This window comes from Lutra lutra, chromosome 3, assembly GCF_902655055.1.
Source record: "Lutra lutra chromosome 3, mLutLut1.2, whole genome shotgun sequence".
Lineage (NCBI taxonomy): Eukaryota > Metazoa > Chordata > Mammalia > Carnivora > Mustelidae > Lutra > Lutra lutra.
Genome location: NC_062280.1, coordinates 13443896 through 13461701, shown reverse-complemented (window position 1 = coordinate 13461701; position 17806 = coordinate 13443896). Strand labels below are relative to the sequence as shown.

The following is a 17806-nucleotide window of genomic DNA, read 5'->3' as shown; positions in this document are numbered from 1 at the left end:
TGAACCAAAGAACTGTTTCTTTTGAGATCTCTAATACTCCTCTAATATACAGGAGATCTGAGCGGCACTGCTTTGTGGCTTCCAGACTCCACCTTTGTAACTAACTCTCCACCTAGGTTTTATGGTTCCTGTTAGCTCTCTTGCCTAGAGGAAAGAGGAGGAGGTTAGTGGAATGAACTACAGCCCCCACCACTACAGGTGATCTCAGGGCCTCAAACAGTATTCCTGTCCTCTCCCTCTTCCACCTTGGCATGGCTTACTTGATGGAGTAACTTAAACATTCTTGAGGAGAGCTGGCCAATAAACACGAAAAGGTCTGTGTTTCAAATTGTCTATTCATTTTTGCATTATTTGTCTCATTGGTTTAATTCTTTAGTCAAGACAATAATCTGAATTTTTAATGTAATGTTCAATAAGACAATTCATTAACTGAGGTAGGCCCCAATTTACCACACTTTAAACTATATACTCTTTGAGACACATCTCTCTTTTTTGCTAATAAGGTACATCCTTAAATTCTGTATCCCCTATAGGAGCAAGAATAATCATATGAAGTGCCAGAACATCTTCTGCCTCATTGAATACATACCAGGTTGTCTCCAATTCATGTATGTTATGTAAATAAATAAATAAAATAAATAAAATAAATAAAATAAAAAAAAATAAATCTATTTGAGAAGGGGCTTTCCTTGGCAAAACAAATTAGAATTTTGTGTTTTAGCTTTGTCAAATCACAAAAAAATCAAAGCATAACTTCAATTCAATAAATCTTTATTGAGCTCCCACGGGGTGCATGAATTTAGGATCTATAATTTACAGAAGTAGAAAAGTGTCACTTTAGCCTCTTTTATGAAAAAAAAAAAAAAGCAAATTACAACATCCCTATATATTTCAAGTGAATCATTTAATGTGAGGCTCAGTTTTATATTACCATAAGTATCAACAGACTAAAATGAAAAAGTATAAACATTTTTTCCCTCTATCAAAAAAGCGTTTTGATGCCAGGATAAACTAGCCTGTTGGTCTAACAACAGCTGATCAAAAAGGCTAGAGAATCTGGAAGTAAAAAATGTACTTGGAAGCACTGTCCTATCAGGGCTCTTTCCCCTGAGGGCAACAAAATGCTGAAAAAATTAACTGGCTCAAAAATTATATTGAAAGATCAAGAAGGGGAGTTAGTCACAGCTTGGGGAAAAAACAATTGAGAACAGATAACACTAAATGTAGCTAGATTCATAATTATGAAGTTTTCCTGGAGTTATACTAGAACTCTGAGTTAACCAAATAGGCTATGAACTCATGTTCCTTTGAACAGAGTGGTTTTAAACAATGGAATCTCCAGTGCACCAACTGTATTTTCAAGTATAATTCTAGTATTTGTACCTAGCAATACAGAAGAAAAGCAGCAGGGAGAAAGTGTCAAGTATCTAGGACATAAAGGATCTGGCAGCCCTAGAATTCCCAGCTCAAGTCTTTTTCATCAGGAAAATCACATTCTGGCTCAGTCCAAGGTGACACTGGAGACAGTGCTATTGATGGCTTAGGAGGCAACAGTGAAAGTATTGAATCCCGGCTTTCTTCTTTCATCTGTTAAAGAAACTCAAAATAAGGGTATTGGCACATAAATTCAATATAGAGCTATGTTAGAAATAAATGACTTTTTAAAATGTAAAAAGTGTTTAAAATTGTTTTTGGTTATTTTCACTAAAAATGCCTTTGATCATCTGAAAACAGGAGAAGTAATAACCAAATGAACTAACTTTTATCAGAATTATTTTGCCCCTTCATCATCTCTAGCCAATAGAAAAAACTAAAATGTCTCTAATCAAAACATTAATTGAGGGCATAGTAGCATTTAATGATATTCTGTTTTTACTCATTTTGTTTTGTAGAATGGACGTATTTTAGAAAGTCTATAATTGCACTACCAAAAAAGTTTTCTTGTTTTTAACATTACTTTGTAAGGGAATAATTATTAAAAATCTTGGTTATCAAACTGTCCCATTAAGCAAACAAAATGAAATGAATTTTTAATAGTACTGAAAAACATCTAGACAACAGAAGATAGATCAGCTTACCTGTTTGAAGAAAACATGGGACAATAAACTGCTTGCAGATGGTCTGAAATTTTTTTAAAGGTTATAAAAAAAAAAACCCTTGTATTAGAATGTGTATTTTTTAGGTATAAAAATATATTAGAAATTAGTTTTAGAGCTATAAAACCCAATACTAAAACACTGAAGTCCAATTCTTAGTTTCAACCTTGACTAATGGGAAGAATTAATTTGAAAAATAACATTTATTGGGCACTTACTAATTATAAGGAAGTATGCTAGGCATTAAGAGCCTAAAAAAAGATAAATAAGACACATTTTATTTCTGAAATACTAATATGTAGTTATGATAATAATTTATACTATTATTATGGCAACAACTAACATTTTTGTACTACTTGGAAGTTTCTAAAATGTATTAACATAAATGCAGTAATTAATGTTCAGAAAGATGAACTGATTTTTACGAGACCAGAGACCAAGTCTTCTGATTTCAGCTCCAGTACTCTTTCTGTTTGCTCCTTGCCTTTACTTGTTTTTAGCATTGCTATTTTCTGGATTAGACTGTAATTTTTTGATCAAAAGACTGATAGAAGAGATTTAAGTTTGGTGGGAAGGGAATACCACAAAGCTTCTACAAAATATATAACTTTGATGCGATTAACAAGTGGCCAATATTACCTTTTCTCAGGATCTTGTTGCAAACAGAGCTGGACCAAGCTAAAGAAGGCAGGAGAGAAAGTTTTTGAGGATGGAGTTTGCAATCTGTCACTATTTCCTGTGCGAGTTCCACTGGAGACAAGTACACTTTCTCCAATCCCAGAGTCTACACCTGATCGGGAATTCTTCATTCTGGATTCTGACTGAGGGAAGATACTAACATCCAATGGACTATAAGGAGGACCTTTCAGTTTCTGTAACAACATCTAAAAGAAAGAAAAAATTCCTTCAACCCTTTTCAGAGAAAAAATTAAAACAACAACAATAAAGATTCTAAGAGCAAAGACGTTTAACAGAAATTATCTAGATTGAATATAAGGGATCTTATGAAAGAAAGGTAGTTTGGGGCTTTTAGTAGCATTTACCTGAGTCCTATGCATGTCCTGGAAAGGTACCTGCCCACTGGCCAATTCGCATGCTGTAATCCCAACACTGTAAATATCTGACTTTACGTTATATCCATGTAAATCCTGTAGAACAATTAATTTGAAGTCCTTTAGTGAAATTAACTTAATAAAAAGTTATATAAATGTGTTTTGAGAAAGGATGTTGAACAATGGAAAAAACTCGTAAGTGAGAAATCAAGATATCCCTATGTGGTATAAACATTTTAAAATCCCTAACATAATAATTTTGACAAGAAAGAGGAAAAAAGTTTCGCAGTAGGCCATTCACCAATCCAGTCTAAGGGCACAATTGTCTTTTAGTCAAGCTCAGAAGACACTCAAGATGCACAGACAACCCAATACGAAGGCCACACCTGACCTGTCTCAGTAGTTCTGGGCTCAGCCACGGCTGCACTGATGTGCTGAACTGTGGGAAATCATACACAGCCCTATGCCTCTGTCCGTGCTTAACCAAACTATGCAGATGGGACAGGCCAGAGAGGGTCACTAGGCCATCACCAGAAATGAGGATATGGCTGGCTTTAATACTCCTAGAACAAAAAGAAACAATCCTAAATACTAGGAAATTGGCCAATGAAGAATAAAAAATCTGGTCAGAACAAATCCATGTATTCTCTTGGAAAATAAATACTCTTTATAAAGTTATAAAATAGCACATTTATAAGTAAGTGTGCTTACACAAACACATACATACATATATATGTATACATCCACATATGAAATGTTTGGGGAATTAAGGAATCCTTTCAAGTATTTAATATAACATTAGAACAAGGGGAAATAAAGCTAGCTACATTTGGAAGGGATAATATTTTTTTTTCAAACTAGGAACGGAATCAAATTATTAATTTCACTATTTTAGGATACTGTTGCAAAATACCCAAAGAGAAGTCTAAAAAACCAAGTAATATTTGAAGTATAAAGTTAGACTTTAAAATTAAATGCATTATTATCCAATTAAGGGCAGCCTGTCATGGTATTACCATCATTTACACAGATGTCTTATATAAAAATTTCCTTTGTCAGATAAATTATACAAGAGCCTTGTTTTTCATCCAAAATAGTGAATTTGGAAACTAACAGAGTAGGATGGCCAACAGTTTGGTTAATTATAATAAAACCTTGATTAATTAGAACACAGTTTGTTGAAACGCCTCAGTTAACCAGTATGTTCCTAAAAATGAATAGTAAGAAAAAAGCTTTGAAGAGATTGAAATGAACAGTAAAAGAAAACAAATTTATTTAAAAATAATTAAAAGAGAAAAAGTCCCAGTATATCATAGAACAATGTTTTTAACATTCAGCCAATTATTTCTGCTTCTATAGTTTAAAAATAAGAGAAGTGATCCTTAATATGATAGTTTTAAGGTGCTACAAAATATTTAAGAAATCAAAGGAAGATTTAGTTCCAATTTGTACATGATATAAATATGACATAGAGCTGAAAAGCAGATAAAGAAAAACAAACAAGACAACCAGGATCACCACCTACAGCTTATTCCCCAGGGTTCCACGAGGGCAGGTGCTCCACCAGAAACTGAGCACAGAATTTGGTAAAGACGATGTGGTCTGAACTTTTTTGGTGAATGAACATAAAATACAAACAATTACTGTACCTACTAGCCCATTCCTTCCTCAATTTTCATTTACGAATTTCCTATCTCTCCTAACACTCTTTTCTTCTTAAAAGCTCCTTAAATGATTTCTTCCACTTAAATCCTTTCATTCTGTAAAATACAAATAAGTAAATACCTGTGAATACAGCCATTTTGATGCAGATAGCTCAACCCTCTCACTGCTCCAAAGAGAATGTTTCTTATTAAAGTTTCACTCATTCCTTCAGGAAAGTAAGTCTTCAAGAGTTGACTTGCTGAACCTAAAGAAACACCTAAAATCTTTAATTGAACACTGAAAGTGATTTTGCTTCCAGCTAAGTTTTAAATGTTCTTTCAACCATAAACACTCTCTCTCTCTCTCTCTCTCTCTCAAACACACACACACACACACCCATTATGTTTGAGTCTAACCATTATCCTAAGATGCAAAGGTAATTTTCCTTCAAGAATCTTCAAAAAGACCTTTCTAATGATAATCTAGAGATTAGAAAATTAACAATTTTCAGTATTACTAGAAAAATGTTGTGTGGATTTTTCAATCCAGAGGCAATTCACTAAAGTTGTCCTAAAAATCAAAGCTCTAGAATCCATTTATATTTATTGAATACACTTATTGAACACTTTGTGTGAGGAAATATATGAGCACCAAAAAGAAAAATACATGATTCTGGCCTCAAGAAGCTCAAGTCCAGTGAAATGAGACAGGTACACACACAGATGTTTACCATACAGTAAAATAAGCAATTTACAATGAGAGAAACTGGGAGAGAGATAGTATGCATAGGTGAAGAAACATTCTGCTTGAAGACCTATAGTGGCTTCCCATTGATTGAGAGCCAGGAAACTGAAGGAAGGAGATAGTTTGTTCAAAGGCGTGGACTTCTTAGGGAAGCAGTAGTAGTTTAACTGATGATCAGACCCATTCTGCTTTTTTCCAAAGCCTAAATTCAACATGAACCTGATAGAGAAATTTATCATGAAATCTAGATGGCCACTAGATTTATAAATTAAAAGTAGTGACTCATAAATCTAAGATCCCACTCACCCTTACAATTACAGCTTCCAGGCTAAACTAGGAGTTATGTTATCTAAGGTGAGTTTTCTTACCATAAGCCATAAATGGAGAAATAACCCAAAGCCAGCTGCCAACAGTGAAAACAGTCCAATAAGTTGTAATATTGGGGTGCTGGAAAAAGTGGGACAGAATCACTGCTTTCTAGGATAAACACACAAGAGACAAGACATTTAAAAACTTTTCCTCCCCCTTATGATGAAATTAACAGCAGAGGTGGCAGCTAACACTCGGCGCAGCTTATTAGTACTAAGCGCTGTTCTCAGTGCTGCCATCTCTTTAAATGTCATCACCATGATAAGAAGTATGTCATATGATCATTCCTATTTTACAGGAGAAAAATAGGATATAAGAAACTTAGAAGTCAGTCAAAAAGCACAAAATAAAAGGAGTGGAAGTGAGATGTGAACTTGGTCTGACTCCTTAAGTCGTACTTTTAATAACTATATTATGTTCTTATTACAGAAACATTTAAAAATAGATAAAACTATGAAGATAATCACTTCTAACATTAAATCACAGAGACAACCACTGTTAACATTTCACTGTAATTTCTTTCAATCTTCTTTTCTGAGCAATATATATGTGTACATGTAAATACCTAAAAAACTGGGACAATATCAAAACAAAATGGGGCGCCTGGGTGGCTCAGTGGGTTAAGCCGCTGCCTTCGGCTCAGGTCATGATCTCAGGGTCCTGGGATCGAGTCCCGCATCGGGCTCTCTGCTCAGCAGGGAGCCTGCTTCCCTCTCTCTCTCTCTCTCTGCCTGCCTCTCTACTTGTGATCTCTGTCAAATAAATAAATAAAATCTTTAAAAAATAAAAATAAAAAAAAATGCCTTCCCTCTTTATATTGAAAATGATTAGTGACAATGAAGATGGTATTATAATATACCCAAAATGCAATTCTGTTAAAATTCATCAATTCAAAAGTTGATTTTATTTAGCTGGATGAAAAAGAAACTGTTTTTGTTTTTTTCTATTTCCCTATATGACTATTCATGATTGGACTAGGAGCACTGTAAATCTGCAGACCAGCATTTTGAAGATGATTTCATTTGAGGGAATTTATACTAGTTACCAAAGTTTGAATATATTTGTTCTTTCATGAATCTGGCTTCCAACTATTATTTCTGACTGTTATTGTGTGTTTATTACAAGAAAGAAATCTAACTTCAACAGAAGAACTATAATTTGGGGAAGAAAAATTCCTACAGATGTAATCCTGTCAAAAGACATTAAATATATCATTTTTCTCACATTGTTACCTGTAATGCTTTCAGGCGTTCATCAGTGCAGTTTTCTAGATTTGTAATTTTTATAGTCACCAGTGTTCCTGTAGGCGTATGACGGGCAAGATGGACAGTTGTCAAGTTGTCAAATCCTCTTCCTATAATCAGATGTAAAACTCACATTAGCAACCAAAGAAGAAAAAAAAACTGGTAACTGGGACATCATCAAAATTAGAACCTTCTGCTCTTCAAGAAAACACTGTTAAGAAAATGAAAAGATAAGCCACTGAATGAAAGCATTAATGATACTTACATCTGACAAGTTTACATCCAGCAAATATAAAAAATTCTTACAACTCTATAGAATTCTTACAATTCTATGCAACCCTATACTAAATTCAAAAATATGCAGAAGATTAAATAGGCAATCCACAAAAGAAGATACAGGAATGTCTAATAAAGCACATGAAAAATGCTCAGGGTAGAGAAATGCAAATTAAAACCACCATTACATATACTATTAACATACCATTGATATACTATTACATATCTATTATAATGGCTCAAATTGGGACTTGATAAACAAATTATGGCAAATTCAAACAATGGAATATTATTCAGCAATCTCTGACCCACTGACGTGACTTCTGTTTGTCATATAAATGGTATCATAAAGAAGGCAGTCCTGGGGCGCCTGGGTGGCTCAGTGGGTTAAAGCCTCTGCCTTCAGCTCGGGTCATGATCCCAGCATCCTGGGATCGAGCCCCACATCGGGCTCTCTGCTTGGCCAGGAGCCTGCTTCCTCCTTTCTCTCTGCCTGCCTCTCTGCCTACTTGTGATCTCTGTCTGTCAAATGAATAAATAAAACCTAAAAAAAAAAAAAAAAAAAAAAAAGGCAGTCCTGAAAGGCTTCTTACACTTGGCATAATGCTCGGAGACTGTTCCCTATTGGTGTGTTTCAGTAGCTTCTATTGCTCAGCAATAACCCACTGTATGACTATACCACGATTTATCCATCCTCAAGTTGATAGATATTTGGGTTGTTTTAAGCTTTTGGTAACTATAAATAAAGCTGCCAAATTATTCTTTAGTATGTTTTCATTTCTCTTTGGCAAATACTTGCAACTGCGAGGGCTGGGTCATGCATATTTAACCTTGTAAGAAGTTGCCAAACTGGCTTGGAAAGCGGCTGAACTATTTTTATTCCCACGTGCAGTGTATAAGAGCTAACCACACTCATCAGCATTTAGTGTCATCAATTTTTAAAATTTAAAACACCTGGAGTGGCACTTGCCAATAGGCACCTAATAAATGTTAGTCCCTCTCTCTCTCCACGGTCACCAAATTGTGCCATTTATCTTTGAAAAGAAGTTAATCCCAAATCCATCCCTTTCACTCCAGTGTCAGCATGACCGCCGTAGTTCAAGTCTTATCCTCTGTTGCTGGTCGCATGCAGTGACTTCCGCACCATGCCCTGCATTCTCAACGAAGGCATGCTCCAAAATTACTGAGAAAACAATACTTCAAAAGCCTATACCTACGTCCCATTCACCAGAAATTCTGACTCCACAGCTCTGTGATGGGATATAGGCACTGCAATTTTCAAAGATTCGGGTGCTACGGATGGGCCTTCCAGTTGTAAATCACTGATCTCTATCTTCCACCCTGCTCCCTGGAGATGCTGCCAGTTTTCCCTCTAAATTCAGCATTTTATCAATAGAAAGGTACTACAGAGCAGCACCTCTCCAATCAGAAAGGTTTGCTTTCAAATCACTAGCTGTAGCGCTGTTACTTAAATTCTCAGAGCCTCAGTATCCTCGTCAGACAAATGGGGAGCGGTAAAAGGCTGACATGAGAAAGTACACATGAAATGTTCAGCACAGTGCCTGTTAGATGGTATTATTACCATTGTCACCATTCCACAATGCATCTCAAACATGGACAGGGTAAATTCCAAAATTGCTTTGAGAAATGAAGTGGGTAAGTTGTCAGAGTCTGAACTTCTAAATACACTGTAAGAAATCTTTCACAGTGTGTTACAAACCTCCCTTTCCAGATTTGTCTCCTACCACTGCCTACACTCCCTCTGTTCCCACTTATAGGCATAGAGCATCTATGGGGTAGTTCCCTTCTAACCAGCGTTCTTCAGTCATCTACTGAAGTAATTTTTTTTTAACCTTTTTAAAAATTGACACCATGTGAATACCCTTTCTAATTTGGGGACATTTTCCACCAGTGCTATTTAGAAGTGTCAGATCCTTATTTTCTCTTGGTCTCCTTGACACTGGCATGGAAAGGTCAATGACTTAAGCTTAGCCAAATGAAGGCTGGAATTAGTGATAAACAGAAGCGGAGGCAGTCAGAACTCACTGCAGTGGGTCCCAGTATCTGGGATGTAAGTGATCCCTTAAGGTAGGACACTAACTAGGCTGTTCCTACGCCATGGTCCTGTCTCTGGTTCTAGTTATGTAGCTTTTCTTAGTTTCTTCCAAGTCTCTCTCTAGCCAACAATTGTGTCAGTTAGCAATACTGTTCAAAAAATATTCCTCTCTTAAGCTAGTCAGGATTGTTTTCTGTTATTGCAGCAAAAACCCTGAATAGAACATTTAGCAAACTTTTCCTCTTTTTTCAGGCTCCTGCTTAATTTTGTGACTTTTCTTGACTCTCAGTGCAGTCAAGATGGACGGTCAGATGTGCCATCTTTTCTGTTCCCATAACACCACACCTCTACTGCAGTACCCTCTAGCACATAAATAAGACTATCTTGCCTGTTCATCTTCCCAGAGAGAATATGGATTCCTCAAGTGCTTTACATGGTTTTATATCCCTAGACTCCAACATAGTATCTGTTTGCAGTGTGTAATAGCTATTTGTGATTATTCACACCAAGTGTTTCACATGTGTATGGCTATTAATAGATCTGTCTGACACAATTAACATCTAGTTTTATGCTACAGGTGATAAAAAAAAGACCTGCCCACAAAACAATCTTTTTTTTTTTTTTTTAAGATTTTATTGATTTATTTGACAGAGATCACAAGTAGGCAGAGAGGAAGGCACAGAGAGAGGAAGGGAAGCAGGCTCCCTGCTGAGCAGAGAGCCCGATGTGGGGCTCAATCCCAGGACCCTGGGATCATGACCTGAGCCGAAGGCAGAGGCTTAACCCACTGAGCCACCCAGGCACCCCCCAAATGATCTTTTTGTCATCAATTTCATTTCTAATGATGAAGGGTCAATCCAGGATAATTACCTATTTCCACTTGGAGTTCATAGTGAGAAACGTTGGTGGAACAGATCACATCCTTTGCTCTAGTGGATGGAGGCAACTGGGAAAAGCTTGGCGCATCAACCTGCATGATTTTAAAAAGATGAAAAAAAATAAACTTTTTTTGGTCCCCCATTTTAGTCCTCTACCCTAATATAAAATACTGATATTTTATTTTCAAACATGCAAGTGCTCATTAGGAAGGCACTAGAAGGTGGCTTAAGACAATGTTTCAAGATCTAGAAAGAGTTTAAAATTGCTACTAAGTGGTTAAAAAGCTATCAGCATGTAAAGGGGCAGAGTGTGGGAAAAGCAGATTTACAGACAGCAAAGAATACTTTCCTGCATAATCTCTGGTAAGCATTTTTAGGAGTTGCTAGAAACAGCTATTAATTCTTCAGGGTACCTAATAAGTACATGAAGGGAAGAAATGCAGGGACTGGTGCGGAATATTCTGTACTTCTGCTTTTGCTTCAAGTGGTTGCCAGTTATATCTACTACACATATAAGTACCTGCTCAGCTAAGGGAGATGTTAATAAATCAAAGAAAAATTTCCACATTGCAGCCTATTAAAATTACTGATGTTTTTCACAAGAGGAAATCAATCAGAAGAGAGGTAGGAAAGAAAAACCTCAAGAGATGGGAAAATAGGGTAAAGACTTCTGCAACGATCCGAGGTCTCACGGGGGTGCTTTAGCGTCCGAGTCTTAGGTTTGCACCAGATCCCAGGCACAGTGAAATAACACGTGCACAGAAGAAAGAAGAGGCCGAGCGCACCAGTGTCATCCGATAGCCAGGAGCACCTCCCAAAAGACAGCCGTTCTCCAAAAGACACTTGGGAGGCTTTACAGGCACCAGCAGGTGGCAAGAATGTTGTCACCGCCTCCAAGGTAGAAGGAAGAAAGGGATTAGAAATGATATTACTGTGCAGTAGGAGTTGTGCTGTTTTTTGTATTCTTGATTCTATATGGTCTCTAACCTTTTAAAAGAGCCGAAAAAATATACGCTCACAGTTAAGGATGAATAAAGGTAAATATTATTCAAGACGAGTGAAAGACTGTAAAAAGAAACCCTACTATTACAATCGGAAATAATCCCAGTGAAAAAAAGAAATCCAAATAAGTCATTTCTTCAGAATAGGTAGTCTTCAAATTACCTCAGATTTAAAGAATACAAATAAGAGAAAGAAGAAAATATAACAATTTTTAAAAATCTTAAAGTGCTAAACTACAAGCCTGTCAGGAAGGCTAGAGCACCAAATGAACTGAGGTTTACAGCTCACTGCTAGAGAAAAATGGAATAGGTTACCCGATAATGGACTGAAATCAGGCTTATCAACCTTTTCTTTGCTTCCATATACTCCATTAGGGAAATAGCTGTCCTTTTTTTTTTTTAAATAGGCTCCATGCCCAACATGGATGGGGCTTAAATTCACAACCCTGAGATTAAGAGTCATACGTTCTACCAACTGAGCCAGCCAGGCACTCCAGGAAATAGTTTTCTTTAAAATAGAAGGGGCACAACGCCTGTGTGGCTCAGTTGGTTGAGCAACTGACTCTTGGTTTTGGTTCAGGTCATGGTCTCAGGGTCACGGGATCAAGCCTCATGTTGGGCTCTGTGCTTAGCAGAGTCTACTTGGGATTCTTTCCCTCTTCCTCCCCCTCTGCCCCTCCTCTGACTTGCAAGCACATGCATGCTCTCTCTTGAATAAATAAAATCTTTAAAAAGAAAAAAATAAAGACAAATAGAAGGGGCACATAAATTGGAAATAAGCAACTGAAGTCTAAAACAAAGTGTTTTACATAGGTTCAAAGTTACAGGCCAAAGACAAATATATGTAGGATATTAAGTTTGCAAATATAGTAGAACTGAGAAGAGAAACCAGAATGAAAATAGTCAAATACTGACCCAATTTTCAAAAAGTGTCAAAACTACAAAGAGGTAAGGCTTGATATACTTGCCCAGTAAAGTCCAAAATCAAATTACTAGATAGATGAATTACAGACACTTAAGAAAACAATATGGTAATCACAAGAAGACAGCAAAGGTTTACTAAGAGTGAATCATCCTAAACTAAGCTCACTTCTCATTTTGATTTGATGACTAGAGAATTAGAAAGCAAAAATCATGGCAGGGTCAGACTTCCAGGGAACATGGTGGAGTAGGAGGAGCCTAAGCTCACTTCATACCATAGATATACCTAAGTAACACCCACATCAGTGTAAATAATCCAGAAAACAACCTGAAGACTAGCAGACTCTCTACAGTTAATCCTACAGAAGAAACATCCAAAAAATGGTAGGACGGGCAGACCTGAGGTCTGGAACCAATGACCCACAAGACTGCAGGAGGGACAGACAGCACAAGCATGGAGAAGGGAGAGGAGCAGACCCCATGCCAGGCAACACATTCATGGAGACCCGCAGTGGGAAGATGAATCCCCATAACATTTGACTGTGAAAACCAGAGGGGCTTCATGAGGTTTTACAATCAGTGGGACCTAATGCCTGGTAATTTAAAAAATAATGGGCTCAGCTCTGGGAGAGCGAGAGCATGACAAACAATCCTGCTAAGATAAAGTACTGAAGCAGTAGTTTGGAAAACACCTGGGGTATACCTGGGGTATACAGGAAGGAGATTTATTTTCTAATCTCAGCATATGTACTGAAGGGGCAGGAAGCTTGAGGAGACTTCTCCAAGAACAACAGAGCTCGAGAAGAAGAGCCACTTCCCTCCCCAGTCCCCAACTTAGAGACATGGACACCTCTGGGAACACTTTCTACCTAGCTCATTAACAGCATGCCTGGCCTCCACATTCTCCCGCAGACCTGCCTTCAGCAGAAGTCCATCCAAGGCAGAGTTACAGAATGGCATTGTGCAGGCAGTCTACAGAAACCAATACCACTCCAATGTGACTCAGGCCACAGGGAGAGGGGAAGATAACCATACACACCAATCTGACTCTGACCCCAGCAGTGACTGGGGGCAAACATCTGGTCTGACTACAGGCCGCCCCCCCCACCAACAAAAGCTTCTCAGGGGATAATACAGGGAGAGCATGCTGCAGTCGGGTTGTGACCGTAGCTCTGGCAAATGCCTGGTCTGACCCACCTTAAAAGCAAGGCAGCCCCAAACTGGCCATTTACAACAATGGGCAAAGAGAACCATTGCAGTTGTACTGAAGGGCTGAAGGCAAACACTGCTCAGCCACAACAGAGCACATACAACACACATAGGAGACACCCCTGAAGCACTTGGTTCTGAAGCAGGGTACTACAGAACCTCTTCTTCAGAAGGCCACTACTTTAAAGAGCAGATGGAGTAGCTGACTTTTCTTACACAAAGAAACAGATAAAGTTAGACAAAGTGAGGAGACAGAGGAATATGTCTCAAATGAAAAAGCAGGACAAAATCACGGCAAAAGAACTAAACAAAAAAGAGATAATATGCCTGATAGAGAGTTTAAAGTAATGGTCATAAAGATACTCACTGGACTTGAGAAAAGAGTGGAGGACCTCAGTGAGACCCTCAACAAAGAGAAAATATAAACAAGAACTAAGCAGAGATGAACAATACAGTATCTCAAAAACGTACTAGAGGGAATGAGTAGTAGACTAGAGGAAGCAGAAGAATGGATCAGCAACCTGTAAGAGTAATAAAAAGCCATTAAACTGAACAGTAAAAAGATGAGAATAGATTAAGGGAACTCAGCAACACCATCAATCCCAGTAACATTTGCATTATGGGGATCCCAGAAAGAGAAGAAAAAGGGGCCAGAAAATTTATTTGAAGATATAATAGCTGAAAAACGTCCTGAATCTGAGGAAGGAAACAGAAATCCAGATCCAGCAGGCACAGAGAGCCTCCAGCGAAATAAATCCAAGAAGGTCCACACCAAAGACATATAACTAAAATGGCAAAAGGTAGTGATAAAAAGAAAATCTTAAAATTTTTTAAAACTTTATGTATTTATTCATCAGAAAGAGAGAGAAAGAGCAAGTACAAGCAGGGGTAGTGGCAGGCAGAAGGAGAAGCAGGCTCCCTACTGAGCAAGGAGCCTGAGGCAGGACCCGATCCCAGGACCCCAGGATCATGACCCGAGCCAAAGGCAGATGCCCAACTGACTGAGCCACCCAGGCATCCTGAAAAAAAGAGAATTTTAAAAGCAGCAAGAAAACAGTTATACACAAGAGAAACCTGGGGCACCTGGGTGGCTTTAACAAAAGTTAAAGGAATTCATCAACACTAAACCAGTCTTACCAGAAATGTTAAAGGGCATTCTTTGAGTGGAAAGGAAAGGGTGTAAGCCAGAGCTTAAAAAGTAGGAAGCACAAAAGCAGTAAAATTAAGTATATCTATAAATATCACCCAAGGGATTCACAAAATAAAAATATGTAAATTATGAGACCATATATATAAAAGGTGGGGGAAGGAGGGGAGTAAAACTTTTTTAGAAGGGCTCAAATTTAAGCAACTAACAACTTAATATAAACTGCTATATGCATAAGATATTATATACAAACCTAATAACAATTCAAAAACCTGTAATAAATATGCAGAAAGTAAACAAAGGAATCCAAGCATGTAAAAAGAGCCATCAAACCATGAGAGAAGAGCGCAAAAGAAAAAAGGAACAGAAAACTAGAAAATCAGCTGTGAAACAACAAAATGGCAATAAATGCATACCTATCAATAATTACTTTGCAAGTAAATGGACTAAAGGGTGCAATCAAAAGACACAGGGGGAACCAGAGAGTTTTGCAGGGCCTCAGTTCTGGTAAAGGTGGTGACAGGTCTCATTTCATAAGCCGACCAAGGCATACCTAATCAGAACTCACCACATTCAGGCCAAGGACCAAACATTGCCCACAGCGGGCAAGAAGAGCCTCTACAGATGACTGGCCTGAAGAACAGAGCAGCCAGAACACAACAGCAGAATGCAGGCAGCACACACCAGAGATACCTCCAGAAGTGCCAACCCTGGGCACTACATGACCTCTCCTTCATATGGCTATCACATCTAGGAGGAGGAGACACAACTGGCTCTTCTAACACATATAAGCAGGCAGAGACTTAGACAAAATGAGAAGACAGAAATTAATCCTCAATGAAAGAGCAAGATAAGGCCATGGCCAGAGATCTAACCAAAACTAATATAAGTAACATGCCATGGAGAATTTAAAGCAATGATCACTCATAAGGATACTCACTGGGCTTGAGAAAAGAGTGCCGCAATGAACACCAGGCTGAAAGCAGCAGAGGAACAAATCAGTGACATAAAAGACAAAGTAATGGAAAGCAATTAAGGTAAACAAAAGAGAGAAAGGATTATTCAACATGAGAACAGACTTAGGGAACTCATTGACTCCATCAAACGTAATAACATTTGTATTATATGAGTCCCAAAAGAAGAGAGAAATGGGGGCAGAAAATTTATTTGAAGAAGTAAAGTTGAAAAATGTCCTTAATCTAGAGAAGGAAACAGACAGACATTCAGATTCAGGAAGCATAGAGAACTCCTATCAAAATCAACAAAAGGCGGCCAACACCAAGAAATTTTGTAAATAAATTTACAAAATACAGTGATAAAGAAAAAATCTTAAAAGCAGCAAGACCAAAGAAGTCAGTAACTCACAGGAGAAAACCCATAAAGCTAGCAGGAGACTTTTCAACAGAAACTCTGTATGCCAGATGGAGTGGCAGGACATAGTCAAAGTGCTGAATGGGAAAAATCTACAGCCACAACATTCTATCCAGCAAGTCTATCATTCTGAATAGAAAGCATGATAAAGAGTTTCCCAGACAAAAACTAAAGGAGTTTGGAACTACTAAGTCAGCCCTGCAAGAAGTATTGAAGAGGACTCTTTGAGTTAAAAGAAGAGACCAACAATGACAGTATAAAAGTAGGAAACACAAAAGCAGTAAAATGAGTATTTCTGTAAAAATATCAGTCAAGGGACCCATACAGAAAGATATAAAATAACGTATACCTAAAGTGTGGGGAGAGAGAAGAAAAGAATGGGTTCAAACTCAAATGACCATCAACTTAATATAGACTGCTATATGTCAGAGGTTATAAATAAGCTTAATGGTAACCATATATCAAAAACCACTAATAAAACAAAACAAAAACAAAACACTAATAAACATGCAAAAAATAAAGAGGAAGAAATCCAAATATATCACCGCAGAAAATCAGCACAAAAGAGAAAAAGACAAGAAAGGATCAGAGAAAAACTCCAGAAATAACCACAAAACAAGTAATAAAATGCCAATAAATTCATATATATATCAATAATTATTTTGAATATAAATGGACTACACACCCAATCAAAAGACACTGGGTGTTAAAATGGATAAAAATACAAGACCCATCTGTATGCTGCCTATAAAAGACTAACATTAGACCTAAAGTCACCCGCCGAATGAGAGTGAAAGACCTGTACTCTGAAAACTACAAAATACTGATAAAAGAAATTGAAGATAACACAAAGAAATGAAAAGACATTCCATGATTATGGACAAATAGTGTTAAGAACAAATATTGTTAAAATGTCTGTACTATCCAAAGCAATCTATACATTTAACACAATCCCTATCAAAATGGCAACAGCATTTTTCACACAACTAGTACAATCTTCAAATTTGTACAGAACTGCAAAAGACCCCAAATAGCCAAAGCAATTTTGGTAAAGAAAAGCAAAGCTGGAGACATCACAGTTCTGAACTTCAAGTTGTATTACAAAGCTGTAGTGATCAAGACAGTATGGTACTGGCACAAAAACAGACACATAGGTTAACAGAACAGAATAAAAACCCAGAAATGAACCCACAAATATACAGTCAATCTTTGACAAAGCAGGAAAGAATATCCAATGAGAAAAATACTGTCTCTTAACAAATGGTGCTGGGAAAACTAGACTGTAGCATACAAAAGAATGAAACTGGATGACTTCCTTACACCACACACAAAAATAAATTCAAAATGGATTAAAAACCTAAATGTGAGACCTGAAATTATAAAAATCCTAGAAGAGAACATGCACAGTAACTTCTTTGATATTGTCCATAACAACTTCTTTCTAGATATGGCTCCTGAGCAAGGGAAACAAAAGCAAAAATACACTATTGGGACTACATCAAAATAAAAAGCTTCTATACGGTGAAGGAAACAATCAACAAAATGAAAAGGCAATCTAAAGGAATGGGAGAAGATATTTGCAAATGACATATCTGATAAAGGGTTAGTATCCAAAATATGTAAAGAACTTATACAACCGACACTAAAAAACCAAGTGTTTGTTTTTTAAAATTTAAAAATGGGCAGAAGACATGCACATTTTTCTAAAGGAAACACAGTTAACCAACAGACAATTGAAAAGATGTTCATCATCAGAGAAATGCAAATCAAAACTACAATGAGACATCACCTCACACCT

General features: G+C 37.2%; 1 protein-coding gene across 4 annotated transcripts in view; it reads right to left on the bottom strand.

Annotated features, from left to right (window-relative positions):
- Positions 1–754: 754 nt before the first annotated feature.
- STRADB (STE20 related adaptor beta) overlaps positions 755–17806 on the bottom strand; it is a 35594-nt gene continuing 18542 nt past the window's right edge. For 3 of the 4 annotated variants that reach the window (XM_047720755.1, XM_047720757.1, XM_047720754.1), the window contains 9 exons: positions 10352–10451; positions 7138–7259; positions 5905–6013; positions 4934–5057; positions 3540–3711; positions 3140–3244; positions 2736–2980; positions 2079–2121; positions 755–1587 (listed from right to left, as the gene is read on the bottom strand). In XM_047720755.1, coding sequence (XP_047576711.1) covers positions 1453–1587; positions 2079–2121; positions 2736–2980; positions 3140–3244; positions 3540–3711; positions 4934–5057; positions 5905–6013; positions 7138–7259; positions 10352–10451 — 1155 coding nt within the window. In that variant the 3' untranslated portion in view covers positions 755–1452. The remainder of the gene's footprint in view (positions 1588–2078; positions 2122–2735; positions 2981–3139; positions 3245–3539; positions 3712–4933; positions 5058–5904; positions 6014–7137; positions 7260–10351; positions 10452–17806) is intronic. The other variant, XM_047720758.1, reaches the window with a different exon arrangement.